This window comes from Mastigoproctus giganteus, chromosome 4 (assembly GCF_048544385.1).
Source record: "Mastigoproctus giganteus isolate SK-2022 chromosome 4, ASM4854438v1, whole genome shotgun sequence".
Lineage (NCBI taxonomy): Eukaryota > Metazoa > Arthropoda > Arachnida > Uropygi > Thelyphonidae > Mastigoproctus > Mastigoproctus giganteus.
The window spans coordinates 85,159,428-85,184,480 of record NC_143578.1 but is presented as its reverse complement, the minus strand read 5'-3'; the positions used below and the strand labels follow the sequence as shown (position 1 = coordinate 85,184,480).

Here is a 25,053-nt window from a genome sequence, read left to right as displayed (position 1 = left end):
TATATATTTCTTTTTATATATCTTAATTTTTGCCGCACTCTACAAAAGAAATCCACAGGCATCAAGATTTGAAATTTCATGGGAATTTCACTGATTCACACAGTTCCAATCAAAACAACACTAACTTTTTTTTTTTTTTTTTTTTTGGTAGTTATTGGCGCATCGGCTTCTGTGGCCATAGTGCACCTCCCAAGGTTTTTTGCAGTACTTTGATCCAAGCCCGAGGCGGGATTCGAACCCGCGACCTTTGGGTTGCCAGGCAGGCGCTTTACCCACCCGGCTAGCCAGGTCGGCCAACAACACTAACGGTTTTGGTTTGGTTTTTTTTTAGGAGCATTAGCAACTAAGGCCATATTGCTCCGGGATATGCGGTGGTCATTCCTTGGCCTTTCCGCATCCTCCGTATTTGGTGGTGACGGGCTCAAACCCCGGTCTAATCAAGAAGCGTGTGCTACGCACTGCTGCTCCTTCCCACCTGGCTACAGAGGCACCTACAACACTAACAAAAAACATATTATGACAGTAATGTGAGAGGGGGAGAGGGAATATCTTCACTGCCAAAACATTAAATTTATGGTAAGTATATTATCAGTGATACTTAACAAGTCTGAGTATGCGTGAATTAGTAATGTATGATTTAAAGAAAATGTTCCAACGTGACCACTGTAAGCGATCCCAACTGAAACTGTAAAATAAGTATAAAGGCCTACATGCTCTGGATTCATTATATATATTATTACTAAGTGAGACAGAGCAAAATGGAAAGAAAAGAAAATAACAAGTTGCAGCTAAAATATGCTTAATGTTAAAATACGTACAGGAAAGTAATACAAAGCTTTCGGACAGTATGGTGTTCTTCATCAGTTTTGACAGTTAATTTAAAAATCTAGAAATATAGAACCTACATGCGTGTAATGGCAGCCATGTATTGGTGAACTGCATGTATGCAACAATTAGCTGTTAGAAGGCATAGCTTGTGGCTGTGATGCATGGGAACATTGTAAATTCCAAAGTTTGTCAGCCATGAGGATGGTTGCCTCAGTAATGGGATGGACACGACATCCTCTGTTTCTGTTAATGGAATCGGTACAGTACGAGATGTGGAATGATTCCAAACAGGTGCGGTGACAGTAATGGTGGGACTGATAAATAATCATGACATCATGGCGTGGGTCAATGTTGTGCTGGGTCGACCAGAAGTGCTCAGTAATGGCTGAGTGTTCCACGTCTGCAAAATGGACGGTTCTTTCGTATTCAGAAACGTGACTGCTGAGCCTCCTGTCAGTTTCCCCAACGTAGCAGCTAGCGCAGTCATGGCAGGAAATATGGTAGACTAATCCAATGGGGAAACCAATATTTTAACGCTGGAGATGAGGAATCGCAACTTTCTGCCTGGGAGTTGTAGGCACTTTATCCCATGAGCCTTTAAGACTCTAGAAATCTGTTGTAACAGGTTTAGGTAGAATGGGATAAAGGCAGTCATGGCGGAGTCATTACTGTGAATGGTCCTGTTAGACACTATGTGGTCACAGGCCTGCAGATCATACCTATCTAAGGTACTGGTGGGGGTAGCCACACCTCGAAAGATCTGTCTTGACCCTAGTAATCTCAGTGCACCTCTCATCCGCAGAACTAGAGTGGGTCCAGGTGCGAGTTAATGGGGCTCGTGCTGTGCCGATAAGATGGCTGCGTGTGTGTGCACTGACCAGTAGTTGGTGAATTGGCCAGCACACATCGGCTTGTGATGGACTGTTGCCTTCAAATGCATGCCCTTGCACCGGACAAGGTTATCCAAGCATGGAAGGGTATTGTCTGACTCCAGCTCGATGGTGAATTGTATGAAAGGCAACAGAGTCAAGGTGGCGCAAAAGTCGGTTGCCTGACTCTCGTGGAATAACCACAAACACATCATCCACGTAGCGACACCAAAAGGCAATGGGATCTGGTAGACCCACAAATGCGTGACCCTCCAATTCCTCCACTGCGATGTTTGCAGGGACTGAACTAACTGCGGAACCCATGGCTGCGCCGTGTATCTGCTGGTAAATGGAGTCACCAAACATGATGGCCCCACCAATCAAGCACAGTCTAGGGGCAAGGGCAGCGCAAATATCCTCTGAAGTTAGAAGTCCTGTTGCTTAGGGTCTGGTTGTTATCCAAAAGCTCCTCGGCACACGTGATGGCTAGTTCGACAGGGATCGAACTGAAAAGAGACACCACATCAAATGAGGCCACGACTTGATCATCCGAGATGGATGGGGTACGAATCTGATCTATAAACTCCCCACTGTTGGAAAAGGTGTTGGCAGTCTTGCCCATTAAGGTAGGGAGTAAGCCTGAGACGAACTTAGATAAACGCTTATCTGTGGGACAATTAGATTTACTAACCCTAGGAATGAAGTTCGCCATTCTTCCCCGCAGACTACCCATTACTGATATTTCCTTGGGTGTTGAAGCATCACTGACACGCATTTATGAAGAGGTGGTGAATATGATTATCATAAAAACCGCAGCAAGCTTACATCATGCTCGCCCTGTCATGTCCAATCTCAGTGGCCGACAAATCTCTGCTCTTGCGCATTGAAGCAGGATACTTCTATCGTTGTGCTTCCAGCAGACAAAGGGCATCGAAGAGTTGTCTTGAACCATTCCAACTAAGAAGCGAAAGACGCCTCAGTCTACCAAGCAGTAAACATCTCTCCTATCAAGACCCTGGAACAATGGGGGTCCAAGGTAAACAACCTCATCAACAGTTGGTTTTAATTAGGGAAGGTCACCGAATCCGCACGTTGTTGTCTACATGCCTCTGGCTTCCAGATCCCACGTTTTATGGACTACCAGAAGTCCATACGGAAGGAGTACCCTTAAGACCTATCGTCTCCTGTTGTGGTTCACCAAGTTACAAGTAAGTTCGTCTCGAGCTTACTCTCTCCCCCCCCCCTAGTGGGCAAGACTGCCAACGTTTCCAACAGTGGGGAGTTTATAGATCGGATTCGTACCCTATACATCTTGAATGATCAAGTTATGGCCTCATTTGATGTGGTCTCTCTTTTCAGTTCAATCCCTGTCGAACTAGCCATCACGTGTGCCAAGGAGCTTCTGGATAGCGACCAGACCCTAAGCAACAGGACTTCTCTAACTTCAGAGGACATTTGCGCTGCCCTTAGACTGTGCTTGATTGGTGGGGCCATCATGTTTGGTGACTCCATTTACCAGCAGATACACGACAGCCAGGGGTTCCCCAGTTAGTTCAGTCACAGCAGACATTGCAATGGAGGAATTGGGGAGTCGCACATTTGTGGGTCTACCAAATCTCATTGCCTTTTGGTGTTGCTACATGGGTGATGTGTTTGTGGTTATTCCCCGGGAGTCGGGCAACCGACTTTTGCCCTATTAGAAATTACTAGTAATAAACGGTTCTAGAATGGATTGAACATATCAGTGGATTTTGTTTTTGACGTTATATAACTTCTTTATTTACACACCAACTGGTAAATGTTTTCTTGATTAAATTTTAAGTCATGACTTGTAACTGCTTGGAAGATATGTTGGATTTAACACGTGGTTTTAATTAATACTGTGGAATTACTGCGCTTATGTTTTATTGTTTTGGTTTGACGGGTACCATATTTGGAATTTAGTTCTTTGTGTTATGTTAGTACATACAATGTATCATGCCCAGATAGACCTGATTTATTGGTGTTTTCATTTGTAAAATAAGAGAAGTTTCATCATCATCATCATCAGCCATTTTCAATCCACTGCAGGATGAAGGCCTCTCCAGCAACTTTCCAGTTCCATCTGTTTTGAGCACTGGCCATCCATTTACTACTCAAAAACTCATGAATTTCATCTATCCATCTCCGCCTTTGTCTTCCAGGTTTTCTTCTAGCTCCTCTTGGGTACCATTCTGTTATTTTCTTAGTCCATCTGTCATCATGTCTTCTAGCTATGTGTCCTGCCCAAGACCATTTTAGTTCTTTAGTTTTGATAAGAATGTCCTTTACTTGAGTTTGCTGCCTAATCCATGTGTTTCTCTTCTTATCTAACAGTCTGATTCCCAATATAATTCGTTCCATTCTTCGCTGTGTAGTTCTTAGCTTCTCTTCCATTCTTTTGGTGAGTGCCCAAGTTTCACTTCCATAAGTCATGGTGGGGAGTATACATTGATTCATTATTTTACGTTTCAGACAAACAAACTGGGATATTGCTCTTCAGTATGTGACTATATTTCCTGAATGCTATCCATCGAAAATTTATTCTTCTCTTGACTTCCAGCCATTTATCATTATTACAGCTAATAACTTGTCCCAGATAAGTATATGACTCCACCTTTTCAATTACTGCTCCTTCAATCATTATTTCCCTTTCCGTGGCATACTTGTTCATCATTACTTTTGTTTTAGCCATATTCATCTTTAGTCCAAAATCCTTACTAACTGTGCATAACTGATTAAGATTTTCCTCTAATTCTTTGGGATCGTGGCTTATGACCACAATGTCATCTGCAAATCGTAAATGGTTTAGGTACTCTCCGTTCACATTGACTCCTTTCTGCGACCAGTCTAATCTTCTGAAAGCTTCCTCAAGGGCAGCAGTAAACAGCTTCGGAGATATTGTGTCTCCTTGTCAAACTCCTTTCTCGATTTTAAATTTCCTACTGCCTTTGTCTAGTCTAATAAAGGAGGTAGCACTCTCATATATTTTCTTCAAAATCATAATATATGGAGTATCTATGCCTTGTCTTTCCAGTGCCCGAAACATTGCCTTATGCTGTATGGAGTCAAATGCCTTTTCATAATCCACAAATGCCAGGCATAATGGTGTTTTATATTCATTTGCTTTCTCCATTAGCTGTGATATTACGTGAAGGTGATCCATAGTTGAGAATCCTGTCCTAAAGCCAGCTTGCTCTTTCGGTTGATTCTCATCAAGTATTCTTTCTAATCTGTTAGTAATGACCCTTGTGAACAACTTGTAGATATGGGATAACAAGCTAATTGGTCTATAATTTCCAATTTCTGATTTATCTCCTTTCTTATGCAGCAAAACTATGATTGCATTATTCCACTGCTTAGGCATCACACCTTTTCTAATGCACTTTGTGAAGAGCCTTGCCAGTTTTTGTGTTATGTCTCTTCCTTCCAATTTTAACAACTCTACAGTAACTTCATCTTCCCCCGGGGCTTTCCGATTCTTCATTTTCTTCAATGCATGTTCTCCCTCATCAGGAAGAATATCGGGTATGTCGTATGTGTTGCTACTTTGCAATCCATCTTCCCCACTGCTGGTATCATTCCCTCGCTCCTTGTATAATTCTCTATAGTAGTCTTCTGCTATTTGAATTATGCCTTCTCTGCTGTTTATAAGTACACCATTGCTATTCTTCAGTTTCAGTATCATTTGTCTTTCTGTATTACTGCTCATGGCTGCTGATTTAAATCCTTTGTTTTCCCTTAATGCTTGTTCTACTTTTCTTGTGTTAAATCTTCTTATGTCCTCTCTGAGTCTCTTTCTAATGGCTTTGCATAACTCAGTATACTCAATTTTCTCCCTGTCAGTGTTTTTCTTGCTCTTCATTTGTCGTCTTTGGTTCATCATGACAAGTGTTTCTTGGCTAATTTTTTCTTCTTTGGATTTCTGTTTCCCTATAGGTTTCTTGGGCTTTATCACTTTCAGAAAGTTGTAATATTCCTCGTCGATATCTTGGTCCTGAGCAGTCTGCAGAAGCTCAAACTTGTTCTTAAGTTCCAGTACATACTGCTTTTTCTCCTCCTCTGTTATTTCAAAGACCTTTGTATTATTTACTCGAGTCAGTTTTTTCCTTTCCTTTCCTACATCTATATCAAGTGTACATCTTACCATTCTGTGATCACTTCCAACATTTACCTTATTCAGGACGGTAACATCATTCACAATATATCTTCTGTTAGTGAGGATGAAGTCGATTTCATTAGTTGTTAATCCATTTGGACTCTTCCATGTTCACTTTCTGTTCACCCTTTTCTTGAAAAAAGTGTTCATTACTGACATTCCTTGAGATTCTGCAAATTCCACAAGTCTTTCACCTCTTTTATTTCTTTCACCAATTCCAAAATTTCCTATAGTTCCTCTTTCTGCGCTGTTCTGCCTTTTTCCAACCTTAGCATTGAAGTCCCCCATAATAATAGTGTAGTGGGTTTTCTGCTCATCTAGAAGACTCTCAATTTCAGTCTACATTTCTTCAACCTCTTCATCATCATGGCTCGATGTTGGTGCCATCATTATAATCTTTAGCTTGTACCTCTTAGAAATCTTGAGTATTAGTCTTGACACCCTCTGTGCTCGACTTTTGAATTCCAAAATGTTGTTTTTAAAATCTTTATGGACCAGAAACCCAACTCCACCTTCACTCCTTTCACTGTTTCCATTGGTGTACAGCAGATTTCCACTTGATAAACTTATAAGTGATTCATTTCTTCTTCTTGTTTCAGCCAAACCGATGATATTCCAATTCACATTTTCTAATTCCTTTTCCAGCTCTAATATCCTGTCTTTTTTTTTTTTTTTTTTTATGTGCACCCCAAACACGAGAGGTATTAGAACCTATAGTACTTAGTACCGTGCTTGGGTTTCAGGTTAAGAAGACGAAAGAAGATATTTGTTGACATTGGACTTGAACTTCTGTAGATTGTAATTTTCAGGAAATACGTATGAAGGAAGATTGTTCCAGAAAACAGCAGTTGAATGAATAAATGAGGAAGATGAAAAGTTGGTTCTGTGGGTTTGAAGTTGGACAGTAAATGGATGTTGGCTGGTGGTGGCACGTGTTCGGACTGTTTTGAAAGAGAGAGAGCAGGAATTATAGAAGCCATTTCAGAAGAACAGTGCCCTTGGAAGTATCTGTAGAAGAGGCATGCAGCAGAAACAGTGCATCTATGAGAAAGTGAGTGGAGAGACTCTGTTAGAGATGAATCATTAATTAACCTAACTGCCCTCTTCTGAATGGAATCAAGAAGCCGGAGAGAGGTTTTGGGGGAACCACCCCAGATATGGGAACAATATTCCATGGCAGGGCGAATTTGCGATTTATACAGAGTGAGCAGCTGTTTGGAAGAAAAGTAACGCCGAGAGCGAAAGAGAAAACCAAGTTTTTTAGATGCAGAGAAAGCAATATTTGTAATGTGCTTGTGCCAAGAGAGATTAGAAGTCAGGGTAATCCCCAAAAGAGATATATCATTTTGCCTAGAAATCGGAGTGTCACTAAAGATAAGTATAGGAGCAGAAGAATCCTTTTTGCGAAATATAAGACAAGACTGAGTTTTAGAAGGGTTGAAATCAACTAAGTTGTCTTTGCCCCACTGGAGAATTACCTGAAGATCGGCATTTAAGGAATTGGTAGCAGATTTTCGAGAAGTTGAAGCTGATTGAGCAGGACAAGTGGAGAAGGTTTCTCAAAATGGAAAGTTGAATGCAATGTGCTATCATCGGCAAAACTATGGATAGGATTTTCAGTCAATGGAAGAAGGTCATTGATATACAAGGGGAAAAGAGTGGGGGAAAGAACTGAACCTTGGGGGACACCGGCATTAGTGGAGAAGTTAGAAGACAGAGAGCCATCTACCATCACCCTCAGTGAGCGATCAGAGAGAAAACTGGATAACCAATTACTAAAAACAGTTGGCAAACCATAAGATGGAAGCTTGTTTAGAAGACCTTTATGCCAAACACGATCAAAAGCCTTTGAGATGTCAAGAGCAACTACTCGTGTTTCACCGAACCTTTCCATTGAATTAGTCCATAAATGGGTAATATAAGCCAGAATATCTCCAGTGGATCAACACTGACGGAATCCATACTGGTGATCGTTGATCAGACGGAAGGTTTCTAGGTAGTTTAAGAGTTGGCGGTTAATTGATTTCTCCATTACTTTAGAAAGAGTAGAAGTAATTGCAATGGGACGATAATTGGATGGGAGGGATTTGTCACCCTTTTTAGGAACTGGCTGGATATGAGCAAATTTCCAAGCAGAAGGAAAAACACCTTTGGAATAAGAAAGTGAAAAAAGGCGGCAAAGAATAGGAGTAAGTTCAGGAGCACAGGTTTTGAGAACAAGTGGAGAAATACCATCAGGACCTGGAGCTTTCTTAGCATCAAGATTCATCAAAATCCTTCTGATATCCTTTTGACGGAAGCCACAGGAGGCATTCATTGGAGCATGTTGGGAATGGTGGGAGGTGTTTTACCAAGATCATTAATACATGAGCTGGAAGAAAAATGGGATGCTAGCAGGTCAGCTTAATTCTTGGCTGAAGTGGCAGCAGAACCATCTGGTTTGGACAGAGGTTGGAGCAAAGATGGGCAAAAGTTGCGGCCAATAGCTTTGGCAAGAGACCAGAATGCTCGGCTACCATTAGGGCAAGAAGCAAGTTTTCTACTCTTAGCCTGTTCAAACTCTAGTTTGGACTGGTTAATAACTGCTTTACAACGGTTGCGAGCTTTGGTGTAGGCAGAAAATGAAACTGAAGAATTAGAAACAAGCCAATTACGATATGCAACATTCTTCTCTTGAACAGCCTTAGCACATTTATTGGAAAACCAAAATTTATAAATAAAAGACGAGATTTTAAAGTGGAGTGTGGGATAAAGGATTCCATTCCTGCAAGAATAATTTCACTGACACGATCTGAGCAAACGTTGACATCAGAAGTTTTGAAACAGTAATCCGACCAAGGAAAAGAAGAAAAGAAGTCTCGCAGGTCATCCCATTTTGCATTCTTGTAATGCCAAACAACACGTGGTTGGGAATAGCCATGAGATAAAGGTTCCATTGGAGAAGAGACAATCACCAAGTTGTGATCTGAAGTGCCTAAAGGACCTCTCACTTCGACCGTGTACTTAGAAGGGTTGTTTGTGAGAAAAAGATCAAGCGTATTGGCTGTATGATTAGGATTGTCCGGTATTCTTGTAGGTAAATGAACAATCTGTGCTAGGTCATTAGTAATTGCAAAAGCCTCAGCATCTCGACCTGCTGGGTCGGTGTGACTAGAAAACGGAAGCCAGCTGGAGTTGTGAACATTAAAATCACCAAGGAAAATTACTTCACTGTTAGGAAAGTTGGACTGGAGAAAGTCAAGTTGCAAAGAGAGGAAGTCAAAGAGCTCCAAGAGGTGATTAGTGGAGTTGGGAGAACGGTAGAGACAACAGATGAATTTGACACAATGAGGTAGAGAGATTTTAAGCCAGAGAAGATCAAAGAGAGGAGATTCCAAATTGCTAAGTCTCTGACAGGGAATATCAGAACGGACATATGCACAAGTACCACCTTTGAGGCGAAAGGAATCATACAGCGAATAATTTTGGCATCTGAGATGAGCAGTAGATGAATCAACCGATAACTGAGATTCTGTCAGAAAAAGTACATGGGGCTTGGCAGACTGCAAGTGGAAATGGACATCGTTGAGATTAGAATTGAGACCACGTATATTTGTGAAATGAATTAGGAAGTCCTTGGGAGGTTTAGATCTTTTCGCAGATAAGCTTGCTCTATTAGTTTTACAATTCATGGTGTATTCAATAGTAAGAAAAAGTAGGTGGGACATGCTGTATGAAGTAATGAAATTTTTGGATATGGCGTACATGTGGTAAGAATATACCCAGATCCTTGACATAACGTGGCCTCGACAATGCTCCCCGCATACACACTACTCGGACTCCCTCCAGTCACTATCTGGCAGAGTAGAGGCAGCAAGATTATACACTAGCTGATCCGGAAGCTTCCTAGAGAGTTACCAATAGGTTCAGTCCGGTGTACTAACTAGCGGCCGGCCTGCGAACACCGTTTTAGAGCTGTACCCTCGAAATGTAAGGAATATTGGATCTCGCCACGACGTTCATCATAACCTCAAAAGTCATCAATCATATTGCATGATGGAAGAGATAGGGAAAGGTTGACTGGAACTTAGCTCTACAGACTAAACATGGGTTCCACCATTTCAAGCCTCCAATAAGCAAAGTGGTGGTATTTCACCGGTTGATGACAGTCATCTACCACCTAGTACTGCCTGGTAACATAGAGGGGCAGCGTTCCTCCATGTGGTGTGGGCGCCACACCTTGACCCCTGCTTACGTTGGTTCACACCTGGGTGGTCACCCACCATGTACTTGTGCATGGAGGTTATACCCAGGATTACTAACAGTCCCACCATCGTGAAGGTGCAAGCAGAGGATTTGGCTGTCACAGACCGTCCGGACTTCGCCGAAATTGGGTCCACTTGACTTGAGTGTCACCCGAATATCAGTTCCATCAGCGTTTTAGGCTCCCAGATAGCAAGTACAGCTTGTCTGGCATATCTGAGAGAATGTCTGTGACAACCTCAAGGACCACCGATGAGTGATCGTACGTTATATCAGGCCAAGTTCAATTTCTGTGCATGGCAGCCTGGTCGTACCCAGAGATTCTTAGCGCCCTCTGCTTCCACTCTGATCCTCTCGCTGCCGTAAGAGGGAGAGTGAAAGCTGCTGGGGACTGAGGGCCATTTGTATTGTTGTGCTCTCATTGCTGGAGGGTTTGGTCTTTTCCTCTTCACGCTGACCAGGCGTCTTGAAAGAGAACCACTCTACACGTTCGTTGCCACCTAAGTGACGTAACAGGGCTTACCGTCGAGAAGGTGTGCATGAGTGGATTTTAGGGAGAAGTTTACTTCAATGTAATACGTAGAATACTTCTGTATGATACTCTCCAGCAATTAAAACTAAAAAATCGAATCTTACATTACAGTAAAAAATAATTAAAAATTAAATAAATTAATTAAAAGAAATTGAAGGAGGAAGGAAAATTGTTTTCCAATTTTTTCGTCAAATTTCTTTTAATTTATTTAATTTTTAATTGCCTTAGATTGATTTTTAATTATTTTTGTGTTCAATTGATTTTTAATTATTTTTTACAGTGAGATTTTCGACTTTTTGTTTTAATTGCTGGAGAGTATCACACGGAAGTGTTCTATGTATTACATTGAGGTAAACTTCTCTTATTATTTTACAAATATTGATATCAACATAGAAAGTATTGAGCATTACAGCTCTGGTTCATACTATCAAATTGGTGTTTCTATTATATTATCATGTCAACTATTATTATTATTTTTGTTAAATAACAGTTCAATCATGTCTGAAGATAAAATTCTATAAGATTTTTACCAAGACCTGGACAATATTTAGAGTTTTACAAGTCTGTTTGTGATGTTAGAATTGTTTGGTGGCCACAATTATCTAAGATATGGATGAGTTGCTAGTGTAATTTTTTTTTTTTTTAATTAATTTATATATTTTATGTTTTTATAATGTTTTATTTATTAAGATGTAAGGTGCTCAGTTGAGAGTTAGGCGAATTTGAACTAATGTTGTGGGTGCCGCATTTATTTTTAATAAAAATGTAAATATAATGAAACCGGCTTTTGCACCACCTTAACTCTCTGTTGCCTTTTATACAATTCATCTAGCTGGAGTCAGACAATACCCTTCCATTATTGGATACCCTTTTCTGGTGCGAGGGCACACATTTGAAGACAACAGTCTATTGCAAGCTGATGTGTGCTGGCCAATTCACCAACTACCGATTAGCACACGTGTGCAGCCATCTTCTCAGCACAGTGCAAGCCCTGTTAACCCGTGCCTGGACCCACTCTAGTTCTGCAGATGAGAGGCACACTGAGATTACAAGGGTCAAGACAGATCTTACGAGGTGTGGCTACTCCCACCAATACTCTCAATAGGTGTGACCTACAGGCTCGTGACCATGTAGCAGCCAACAGGACCATTCACAGTAATGACTGCCTTTATCCCATTCTACCCAAACCTATCACAGCAGATTTCTAGAGTCTTAAAGGCTCATGGGATAAAATGCCTACAACTCCCGGGGAGGAAATTCCGCTCCCTCGTCTCCAGACTCCAGAGTTAAAACATTGGTTTCCCCCCCCCCCCTTGCTGCAGCATGGATTAGTCTACCGTATTTCCTGCCGTGATTGCACTAGCTGCTATGTTGGGAAAACTGGCAGGAGGCTCAGCAATCGCATTTCTGAACACGAAAGAACTATCCATTTAGCGGACATGGAACACTCAGCCATTGCTGAGCACTTCTGATCAACCCAGCACGACATTGACCCACACCACGATGTCATGATTATTGATCAGTCCTGTCATTACCGTCGGCACGCCTGGTTGGAATCACTGCACATCTCATGCTGTAACGATTCCTTTAACAGGAACAGAGGACGTCATGTCCATCCCATTAGTGAAGCAACCATCCTCATGGCTGACAAATGTTGGCATTTACAACATTCCATGCATCACAGCCACAAGCTTTGCCTTCTAACAGCTAATTGTTGCATACATACACGCAGTTCACCATACATGACTGTCATTACACCTAGAAATATAGGTTCTATCTATATTTCTAGATTTTTAGATTAATCAAAACTGATGAAGGGCACCATACTGTCCAAAAGCTTTGTATTACTTTCCTGTATGTATTTTTTAACATTAAACATATTTCAGCTGCAACTTATTTTCTTTTCTTTCTGTTTTGCTCTATGTCACATAATAATAATATATACATGAAACTAACATCTGGCAGTTTCATATATGCTTTTTTCCTAAATGAAAAGAATCAGCAATAGCCATAAATGTTTACACAGTCATTCATTTTAAAATTTTTTGGCATATTATTTCAAATTATGCTAACACCTACAACAAAATTCTCTTCACTTTGCCTGCTGTCACTTTTGTGCTTCAAGGGCACCATATGTCTAATTAATCTTGTGATCATGTGAATGTTATGCAAGACAGCGGGTAAAATTAATCCTCATATACACAGTATACTTCCTCTGCATTTTGCTTCCAGTACTGCTCAAAAGTCAAATATTATAATTTTATCAAAATATATTTACTAAAATGCAACTTGGGATAGGTTTAGATTATTAAAAATTACCGTTACATTTTGTTTTTCAGTGAAAACAAAAAAAAATTTTTTTTAATGATATCACATACGCAAGAGGAATCAAGATACCCTTTTAATATTCTTACACACTTTATCAAACTGTTCAAATCTTGCCAATGCCCATTCAACATTCTGTTCAATCTGCCTAATGTCATTTTCATGCTATTTCATACCTTTTGCATCTAATTAATATACCACTCCTCTGACTTGATTGGAAGGGATAGTTTTGTTAAACTGAATACAATCCAGTCCAACAATAACAACAAAGTCTTTATATCATAATTTTTATCTAATTTTTTATAGAGTTTATTCTCCATGTATATTATATTTAATATATAGTAAAAAATACTACAGCTTAAAAATTTTAGATATTTAATATAATATATTCTCATTCCATAAAATTCAAAACTATTAAACAGATACAAACAAAAATTTGTTATTGCATACATTTGTACAAGGAAGTCAAACCAAGTGCGTAGAAGACATTCCATCCCTGCTAATAATATCTAATTCTTAATATTATTATTAGTAGTGGCAAATGATGCAAGAAAGAAAGCTTATACAACACCAGGCAATGTTGTGAAAAATCAACCACTTTAGGTGGTTGATTTTTCACAACTAAAGTAGCTAAAGGTAAATTTCCATACATCTATTCTGCAACCATCCTTCAGTTTGAATTTATGTCCCCTCATGTGCATAGTAAGAGGAAGAATCCCATCAGAATTGAGCTTGGTCAGTCCATTCAAAGCCTTAACAACTCAATTGGATCACCTCACAGGTGCGTAGTCTCCAGACACTACAATTTGCAGAACAGAAGCCTTTTCTTGAGCACCCCCGTGTTCCCCTCATCAACCTTGTTGCTCTTCTCTGTAGCCCCCCTCCAGTAGTTCTTTATCCTTCCTAAAATGAGGCCTCCACACCTGTATGTAGTAATCAAGATGTAGCCTGACCAGTGTCTTATATAATGATATAATCACCTCCTTATCCCTGCGAGCAAAAGTCCTGTACATCATTGACAAAACCCCATGTGCTGTCCTAGCAGCCTGTCTACACTGCTCTGAGAACTTCATATGTGACTGCAAAATTACCTCCAAGTCTTTTTCATTTTCCACTACACTATGTGCTATGTAATGTGCTACCCATATGCAGTTCTATGCACTTGTCACAATGATAAACCTCAGTTACCATTTCTCAACCCAACTGCACAATTTTTCTAGATCTTGTTGCAGTAGCATAATATCATTACTGCTATTAACACCCTGCCAACCTTCATATCATCTGCAAATTTAGAGATTAAGCATCATATACCTTCACCAATATCATTACTAAATACAGAAAATAATGATGGGCCCAGCACCGAACCCTGGGGACTCACTAATAATATTAATCCACAAAGTATCGTGTCTGTTAATAACAACTTTCTGTCCTCCCCTATTCAACCATCCCTTTATCCATAGCAGTAACTTCCTCTAAGGCCACACTTCCAATTTGTACAGCAGTCTGTTATGTGCAACAGTATCAAAAGCTTTCCTGAAATCAAAAGTATGTGATATAAAAGATGTTTTATATCATATACTTTTACTTTGGTACTGCCAAAGATGTTTTCACATCTTTGGCAGTACCTACTAAATTTCTGACCGAAGTAAAACTAATTTGTCACGAAAATGCAATGCAAAAAATGACATAATTTCCATAAGGGTTACTAATCTTCATGTTTCTTTTAGGTATTTTGATTTGTGTACATTGATTAAAAATAAAAAAACTTGTATTGTAAATACAGTCGAACTTCTCTATAACGAATTCGATAAATCCAGCGAAAAAATTCATTATACAGAGAATATCTTTTTTATTTGAAATTGTTATCTAATTAGAAAATGAAAACGAATCTACATTTATTTTTAATGTATTTTATTTCAAAAACATACTTATTTAAATTACGTTTACACAATTTTCGTCGGTAAGTATCACAAATTAAAAAATCTGTAATTTTAGTTTGCACAGTACAATTAAAAAAATTGTCTGATTCTCAAAGAAAACCTCACATTTATTCAAAGCATTAAAACATTATCAGGAACATTTTCACAAAACTGTAGACCCATACGAACTGTTTTAAAAGCGTTAATCATTTCTTCGTGAGTCGGCTTTTCTACGGGTTGTTCTGATGCGTCTTCAGCGTCATTGTTAATTTCTTCGTGATCATGGTCATGTCTAACACTGTTCAGCAGTATTTCATCTTCATTTGGATGTTCTGCTGTGATCTACATAAACATAACTATCTAGTGTTATTTCATATTCGATGTTTCAGGACAATTCTAATAATGTCCAATAGTTTTTCAGTTGTGAAAGGGGCAGTTCATCTTGTTCGTCCAGCCGTTGTTCGACTTCTGTATTCAATGCAAATCCCGCTTCCGAAAAATAATTTTGAATAGTGTATTCAGTGACATCGTTTGTCCAAACTCTTGCCAGTTCAGAGATGCAATCTCTAAGTTTAATTTAAACCTCCAAGTTTCTATTTTCTGATAATGGATTGACAATCTGCATTATTATTCTCTTTCGATAATGAAATTTAAAATTTTTAATAATGCCTTGGTCCATTGGCGGAGTTTTGACGTTATGTTTGGTGGTAAAAACCACAACTTCGCACTTTTAAGTTTGGCAGGATGTGCCGGACAGTTGTCAGTTACCAACACGATTTTCTTTTTTAATTTTTTTGTTATATGCTTGTCTAGTTTTAATATCCATTCTTCAAAAATATCACTTGTCATCCATGTTTTTTTATTAAAGGTGTAGTCAACTTCCAAAGATTTTGTGCCTCTAAAACAATTTGGGTTTTTTGATATTCCGATGACTAAAAGTCTTAATTTTTCACTTCCTGTCATATTTGCTCCAACTAGCACAGTAATTCTTTCTTTGCTTTGTTTTCCGCCAAAACATTTATCATCCTTAAAAGCAAGTGTTCTATTCGGTAAACATTTAAAAGAATAAACCCATTTCTTCAGCATTAAAAACATCCTTACGCTCATATTCTTCCAAAGTCTTCTTTAAGGTATTGTTCCTCCAACTGTTGCAATCTTCTTTGCTTACATTAACACTTTCTCCACAAATAACCTTTTCCACAATTCTGCGGCGCTTCTTAAATTTATCTAGCCACCCAGTGCTCGCATTAAATTCTGTATTTGCACAGTCCCTTGGAATGAAATTCAAAGGGACTGTGCAAATTTCAGAGCTTATTGCTTAATTATTAGGCCAGATATTGGTATATTCTTTTCACGTATCATTTGCACCCATTTTAGAATAGCTTTATCAACATCTTCGTATATACACAACTTAATTCATTTCTTGTCTGCTCCTCCTTCAATTGCATTTAAAATTGATTCTCGATTTTTTAAAATCGTAGATAAACTGCTTGCAGGTATGCCATATTTCTCTGCAACATCTTTTTCTTAAAACCTTGGTCAATATCATAACAATCTTTGCTTTATCATTAATATTTAAAACACTTTCTTTTCGATATTGTTTCCGCAATTGTAAGAATTACTCGACTGCAGCTCTTGCCGATACATACACCGCAAACTTCGCTGCGCTGGCCATATAGTGAATTGTTAGAACTGCCTACTCAATGACGTTCACTTGCTAATTCAACAGTATCACGTGACCTTTCCTATCAATCACTTTGAAGAAATATACGACTGTGAATTTCTTTTATTCTGCTTTCATTCATATATACACAAAAGAAAATTTATGGTTACTGCTGTATGTTACTTTTCAGAAAAAAAAATACAAGAGCATATAGCCTATGTGATTGATGACAAACGAAATTAAAAAAAAAATTCACGAAAACAATCTACCGGGAGTCCAGTTAGATGAGAACAGACATATCATATAATGATTGACAGGAAGGTCACATGGTACAGTTGAGGAGAGAAGCGAATGTCACTCAGTAGGCGTTACTAAAAACCGACTATGGTAGCATTCTATGTATTGCCGCCGCAGCATGCTCAAGTTTACCGCAGCGAATTTCGTTTTCCCCTGAGCCAACATCAATTTACAAATCTACCCTATTTATTGTAAATTTTACGACCACTTTTAAGAAAACCCATTTGGTTTAATAACTGCAACAAAAATGAAATAAAGACCCTCCTACGGGCATCAATGGCCACAAGTGTTCACTAAAAGGATGATTATTTAATTCCAGATGCTAATGCGCAATTTCGGAAGGAATGAGGCAGTATATTTGAGCAGTCGTTTAGCAGTAAATGCTTGAAAACCTTAAAATGCTTTTACTAATTTTTTTAAAAATTCGTTATAGAGAGCCTAATACTTCACTATGGGGGGTTAATTTTACATGTAATTTCGTTTCAAGGTGCAATGTTTTGCGAAAAAATTCGTAACATAGAGAAATTCGTTAAGTTTAACTGAGATGAAGTGCTTGGCTCCTTTTCTTTAATCTGTCTGTAAATTCTTAGTGCTGTTTGCTTGATGGCATTTCCATCTACTGGTACTTTTTTTGTGACTGATCTTCTATCCATATTACCAGAGCCTTTTCCATTTTTTCCTTGACAATATCTCTTGTATATGATGATGAATTAACACTTTTGTTTCAGAACATACCGACTTCCTAATTGCAGCTTCATTTTTCTTAATAGTTCTTACGGTAGCTTCATGTACACCAAAATGCTTTCCTATAGACGTAGCCCCTTGTCCAGTTGCAAGACGATCTAAAATTTGAATTTTAAGTTCCAAAGAAATCACTTTCCTTTTCATTTTGGTAATTGGCGAATTATTCGACATTATATAAGGGCTACTGAAAAATATCTGTTATATTTAATAAAAAAATGTATGAAAAATTTGTAAACTTACAATTTATTGACTATCAGCAAAATTAATAAATTTATATGTGCACAAATTTCACTAAAGTCTTTCACTTTGAAATAGAGCTTACTACTAAATGTCTTCCGAAGATACAATGCACGAATACTGTAGATGTGCACCAAATTCAATAAAAACAATGATCCATAGATACCTAAACGTACACATTGGTAAACAAAAGCACGCGTTTCAAAATGCACACACTAGCTGTTATCCAATCTATTGGTGCGTGTAATATAGAAATGGTACAAATATGTTACAAATAATTTTCTTAGAATTTAGGCAAAAAAAAAATTCACAAAAATCGTGTTAAATCAAAATGACTCGCGTAAAAAGAGAATGAAATATTTATTTTGAATTCGTGTTAAATCAAATTCATGTAAAAAAAGTTGGTGCAAAAACAGAATTAGGTGTAATGTAGGGGATGCTGTAAAAAAAATGTTTTTTTATGTAACTTAACTTTGGATGTTGTTCATCAGATATTAAGCAGTGCCAAAAAAATAAAATATATGCCAAAATGTGCTTTCAGATGAAACAGATGTTATTCTTTAAATTTTGATAGCAATTTTTCTTTCTAGGTATCCCCATACAGGATGACTAACAAAACAATTAGAGAGAGTGATACTTATCATTGTGTGAATTTCAACAGGGTAAGAGATCAATAATGACCACGAAAAAGATCTGCTCTGTTCATCTACTACACCTATCTCACACATTATGGATATTTCTCATCACTAGGTTGTAAGCTTATTCATTTTTAATGCCTACTTCCCTCATCTTGGCACATCTAGATGAATCAGCCACTGGCATTTGCAGACACTAGTTGCCTGCAAGGTTGGTTCATAAAATCCCAATCAGAAATTTCAGCCTTTCTGATGCCTTCTGTTCAGGAAGGCTAACAGAGCTGTACTCTCAAACACTGAGGCGCATTCATGTCATATCATCATGAAGTTATCAAGAAAACCTAATTCATCGGGGTCTACTGTGCAAGAGCAACATCGTCAATAGACAAGGAATTTGGGCTCCACATGAACTGTCAGCTTAAAACAGAGTCCAAGGTACAGGATCAACAATTTGCAACATTTTGCTGAAAAACAGGAAGAGGAACCTTTTTAAATCAAATTGTTAGTGGAGATAAGAAATTAGTTCTGCCAATTAACAGAAAATGCAAGCACCAGTGGTGTTTTCCAGGTCAGCTGCCAGTTCCACACCCAAAAAAAAAAGTCGTCTTGTAGCATGTTTGGTTGAAACATAGTTCAGTTCACTTTGAAGTACTAGGAACCAGATAAGACCACCACAACCAATATCAATTGTCAATAAATGGAATGTCTGAATGAAGCTTTAACAGAAAAACATCCAGCATTTGTCAATGAGAAAGATGTCATTCTGCAGGATGAAGTACTTTCACACTACCATTTGTTCAGCTCTCTGAAACACTAAGTGGTGAAATTCTTAAAAATACTGATGAGGTGAAATTGAGAATCTCAAAATTCTTCTTATAAAAGAGGAGATTAAACATTTGGTTTCAAGATGGGCAATTGTGCTTGGTAAAAATAACAATTATATAATTCATTATCTGACTGAAAAACAGGTTTGTCATTTGCTACAAAACATTACTTTCTGGCATCCCTAATATTTTACCATTATAGTCCATATGGTGTTGGTAAACTAGTAAGAACACAATAAATAAGAAATATACTTAAAAGGTAAACTATACACATTTAAATGAGGACTGTCATAGAACCACAATTCACTTTGTTTTAGCAATGATGGATACGTGAGAGTGTGGTGGATGCCTCACAAAAAAAAAGAAAAAGAAAGAATCTTAAATACAATCTAATCTCTGTACAAGCTAATAGTGATGGAGTTTCAAATATAAACAATTTTTGTTTCCACTTCCCACAAAACTGATAGGTGATATCAAATTTTAATATTTCCTTTGTAATTTAAAAGTACAGATAAAATTTGATAATATGGGTAATTTGTTACCATCTCAATGTTTAGGATTTTAAATTCACTGCATTCAAATACATCAGAATCATGTACAGTAAACCCTTGATTTAACGGACTAATAGGGGGAGAAGGGGGGTGTCTGTTAATGCCAAAAGTCAATTAAATTGAATGTAACCTGAGGGGGGCATTTTTTTGTTCTTAAAAAAGCTTTAATACAATAATCAGTACTGTACAAAATAAAATTATTATATTATAATAAAGCATGCGTAATATTTACACACTTTTTTGACAGTGTAGTTGAAGAGTATTTTGCCGTGACCACAGAGGTAGTAGTATAGTAGTTGTTATTCAATATCTGAAGGTAGAGGTGAAGGGGAATACTCAGCTTCAGATTCTTCTGAAATGTTCACAAATTAGAGGTGAAGTAGGAGTGGAAGTCGGTGACGTTCGCTTAAAGAAAGCGTACAGCTTCAGTTGTTTACCATTCTGTTGTTTCTTAATAATGATTGCCCTCAACTGCCGAAAATATTCATATTAGGGGACAATTTCAGGGTCAGAAGATGTCCCTATGTAGTGGATGGTGATGTCTGTGAGATTTCTCATTTCAGACAGTGTAGGCCGTGCTGGTGTAATTTGCTCTTCCTCAATGTCTTCTTCTTCCATATTGAACCTTGTCCACATTTTCTTCTTCAATGAGGACTTGGTAGCCAGGATCACCATCATTTTCAAGTAATTTCAGAACATCATCTTCAGTTGTTTCCTGGCTGCCAGCATTTATAAGGGTGTGCCGAAAGTCATTTGCCTCAAATCCATCAAAATCTAAATCCAGTTCAATATTGTACAGTGGATTCTGGTTATTTGGGCCACCAGTTAATCGAGGCAGCCATTTATTTGGGGCAAATCTTAAAAAACAGAAACCGATCGAGAAAATAGCCAGGGTTTACTTCACTTAATTGGGACAGCATGCCGTTTAATCGGGGCCGGAGACTGCAGCACTGGACATTACCCTACGATTGTCTCCGATGGTACCACGTGGTTCGGTCGAAATTCTGGAGGTCACAACCATAAAACAATAAAAAATTCTGTGGGTTATTATGAAGAAATGTGTTTACACTTCCATAAAATCTTCAATCATATAAAAAAGTTAATTTTCAGATCTTCTCTTAATTCCTATTTTTAAAGCTTTGTAACTTGTTACTCTGTTCTCACTTGTGCGTATCATGTTACTTGCAATTTGTATGTGCCGTGTTCTTTGTTATTGATTGCTTATCTTTTTACTGTTTTAAATTTTAACCCCCACCCAGAAATGTCAGTGAACAGAAATGTCAACTAGTTCGTATGTACCTATTACAGTATGTATTAATTATTCCAATTATCACGTATATTCTTCCAATTTTCACGTATCATTTAATTTTTTAATTGGTAACGTAATAAAGGGTAAATTTGTGCTTAATATATCTTTGCTTTTATAGCCTGTGGATAATATTCCTCCTATTTTCGCTAATTAGAATCGCTGTTTAATAGAATTAAAATTCAATTCACAAACATGATCACAATGACCGGCGCTTACAGCACATCGTATAGTGAACGGTACTTTACTATGTTGAGTTCTTTGTAACGTGATTTGATTATACAGTGAACCAATTGTAAAGGGGGGGGGGGGTACATTGTATTTTTAACTATTTACGTGCAACTAGTTCGTATGTACCTATTACAGTATGTATTAATTACTCCAATTATCACGTATATTCTTCCAATTTTCACGTATCATTTAATTTTTTAATTGGTAACGTAATAAAGGGTAAATTTGTGCTTAATATATCTTTGCTTTTATAGCCTGTGGATAATATTCCTCCTATTTTCGCTAATTAGAATCGCTGTTTAATAGAATTAAAATTCAATTCACAAACATGATCACAATGACCGGCGCTTACAGCACATCGTATAGTGAACGGTACTTTACTATGTTGAGTTCTTTGTAACGTGATTTGATTGTACAGTGAACCAATTGTAAAGGGGGGGGGTACATTGTATTTTTAACTATTTACGTGAAACTTTGGATAATTGGGGCAACCGCTTAATTGGGCCAAAATGCACTAGTCTCGGATGTGTCCCAAATAACTGGAATGGAATGGACTGCACAACTTCTTTTGCCAAAGTCATAGTCTTCATCTCCTTCCAAGCAGCTGCAAAGTTAAAAGTGCAGACTTAATGTTGTGGGATCAGATTCTGAAGTGTCCTGGCTCCTCTTGTGACTTGTTTTGCATCTTCTTCATCCTCCAACACAACCATTACTTCTTCCAAAAGTTCTTCTTATACAGCTTCTTGCAAGCTGCAATTATTCCCTGGTCCATTCGCTGAACAACTGAAGTTGTGTTAGGAAGCAAAAAAAAGATATTTAATTCTGCCATCCTAACTTCTCAACACTAGGATGAGCAGGAGCGTTGTCAAGAAGCAACAATGCCTTTACATTATTGGGGGAAATTTTTAGAACCTCTGTCTGGAAGTGCCTTACATCAGAGACGAAGTGGTTGAAGAACCAGTCAGAAAAAATCTCTGAAGTAAACCACACATTCTCTGAGCTGGTGTAAATAACAGGCAACTGATTCATAATGTCTATAAGAGTGCGTGGTTTCGTTGATTTCCCTATCACCAGGTGCTTCAGGCAATGCAAGCCATCAGCATTTGCACAAATTAAAGCAGAAATTAAATTAAAGCAGAAATTCGCACATTACTTAACTTGTGACCAGGAGTGCAGTGTTCATGTTTGTAGGCCAGTGTATTTTCAGGAACAGCACAATAGAACAGGCCAGTTTCATCGGCATTGTAAACCTGTGATAAAATAAGGCCCTCAGATTTAATAAGTTCATTTATAAATTTTCTAAATGGCTCAACTTGTGAAGTGTCTGCACTTAAAGATTCACCACAGGTTTTCTTGTTCACAATGCCATGCCTTTTTCTAAGATGCCACAGCCACACATCACTTGCCTTAACATTAAATCCAATGTGTTTTCCAAGGGTCTCATATGCAGATTTCAACTCAAATTTCATACATTAACACCACTAGATCTCTGTTGAACATACCACTTATACACAGCTTCTTCTAAATTTTTTATCTTGTGCAACTTTCATGTGTTTTCTACTCCCCTCTGTAGAACCACATTTAGAGCTATCAACACTGTATTTTAAAGAAAAATGTTGCAATTTGGCCTTTGATTTACGGATATCAGAAACAGTTTGTTTTTTGACGCCATAAATTTCAGAAACACGTGCTACTGAGAAGCCTTGTTCTAATTTCTCAATTAGCTCTAATTTCTGTGCCACATTTAAATTCACACACTTTCTTTTAAGTCCTCTATCCCATGATGCCATTTTAAATTGTAAAGATTGCAAAACTATTTAATAAAAGTCACAATTCAGAAATCACAGAAACACTCTGTATACAACTTGACCACACGATAGCTTGAGGCATACTGAGACTGAAACAAAGCGAGTCTGTAGACCTGCAGTTTAGTGCCCCAAGTCATGTTCAGCTCACAAGTCACCACATGCTCTTATGTTATCTGGGAAAACAGCTATTGAACACGCTTTCAGAAAGAATAAAAAACAATTTCCTGAATTTGATTATAAAAAAAAAGTAGGTAATTATCAAAACAATAATGGAAATAGATAATTAATAATAACAACACTGAAGTTTTATATAACCTAAAAAAAAATATGGTCGAGATTAATATGTACATTACTGTATTATTATTTGTCCGGTCCGTTAAATCTGAAATCCGTTATATCAGGGTCTGTTAAATCGAGGGTTTACTGTATTTCTATTTGAAAAGAATTAAAAAATATTATTGTTCAGTATTATCTCAATATGTGTGATGTTTAAAAAAACTCTATGCTAACACACAGATCTTTGTTAGTTATAAATAGCAAATTGTTTTAAAACTAGTAGTGTGAAAGATAAGATGCAGAAACATAATCAAGACCTCTTAATTTAAAGCTTTCAAAGTTTTACTTTTCTTACTAACTGAATAATCAGGGCCACCAAGTTCTTTAATCCTAGTTTCCCAATGACCTTTCTCTCTGAGTAATTTGTTGATCTCATCATTCAAATCACGAATTCGGAATTCTCCCAAGCCAGCTGTAAATAGAAACTATTACATTACAAGTGACCAACTGCTCTACCAACTATCAAGTGGAAGTGTGCATTAATTATTTGAAAAAAATTAATTTTGAAAGAAAATCTCACATAAACACATCTGATCCTAATATTATGTGCAAAACATATTGTAGGGAGAAAAAAAGCATAGTAGAAATGAATGCTGTAGCATGCACATTTGTATGCAACAGGCTCCATAAAAGTTATAAATTGTCATTACTTATCCCATTTATATATACATAGAGTCCACTTTTCAAAAGCAAAAAAAGTGGGACAAAAAAACCTCCACCATAACATTTAGTCTATTATTATTATATACCAGGGGTGACCAACTTAATTTGTGATGCGATCTTACTTTTTTCTTCAAAATGTGCCACGATCTACCATCTTAAGAATTTCATTACACATGGTTAAAAAAGTTTATCAACACATACTGAAAAATGTTGTTTATAAATTTTAAAATTAAATACAATTCAGAATTCTTATTTTAAATTCACGTGTATTTAAATTTTAAATTTATGTGAAGTTGGTGGCTTCATGTCATCTGCCAAGTTTTCAAAATTGGGAATATACTGTGATAAGAATCTTCTGTATGCAAGTCCGTAAAAGTAGAGATATTCTTTGTTTTTGCTTGTTTCAAATAAGAAAAGGCCGATTCGCATAGAGATGTGAAACCAAAACAGGAATTTAAAAGTTCACTGCATTTTTTTACATTTGGGTACTTTTCTCGGCAAACATATTTCCAAAAAGTCTTTTTCTGATGATCTGGCTTTTAAGAAGATATCGTTTAGTAATGTAATAATTTCATTTTCAAGTAATATTTTCTGCATGTGAAAAATCTCAGAGATTTTTCTGAAATTTGTTTTGTATCTAAGTCGACATTAAATGGATAAGAAATATATTGAACAATTTCTTCAATTGTTTTAAAATCACTGAATCTGGTTTTAAAATCATCAACAACTTTCTCAATTTCAGAAACAATATGATCTTAATATTTGCAAAATGATCAAATTTTTTTTCTTTCAGATCTTTAGCCATTGTGAAAATTGATATTTATATATGCAGAAATACTATTAATCATGTCATCCACATTTTTATT

The 25,053-nt window shown here is 37.4% G+C and overlaps 1 protein-coding gene across 2 annotated transcripts in view; it reads right to left on the bottom strand.

The window, feature by feature from the left end:
• Positions 1-25,053, bottom strand: part of LOC150086881 (pre-mRNA-splicing factor ISY1 homolog) — a 235,017-nt gene that overhangs the window by 114,847 nt on the left and 95,117 nt on the right. For both annotated transcript variants that reach the window (XM_090371648.1, XM_090371649.1), the window contains exon 4: positions 23,824-23,936. In XM_090371648.1, the coding sequence (XP_090227774.1) occupies positions 23,824-23,936 (113 nt within the window). The remainder of the gene's footprint in view (positions 1-23,823; positions 23,937-25,053) is intronic.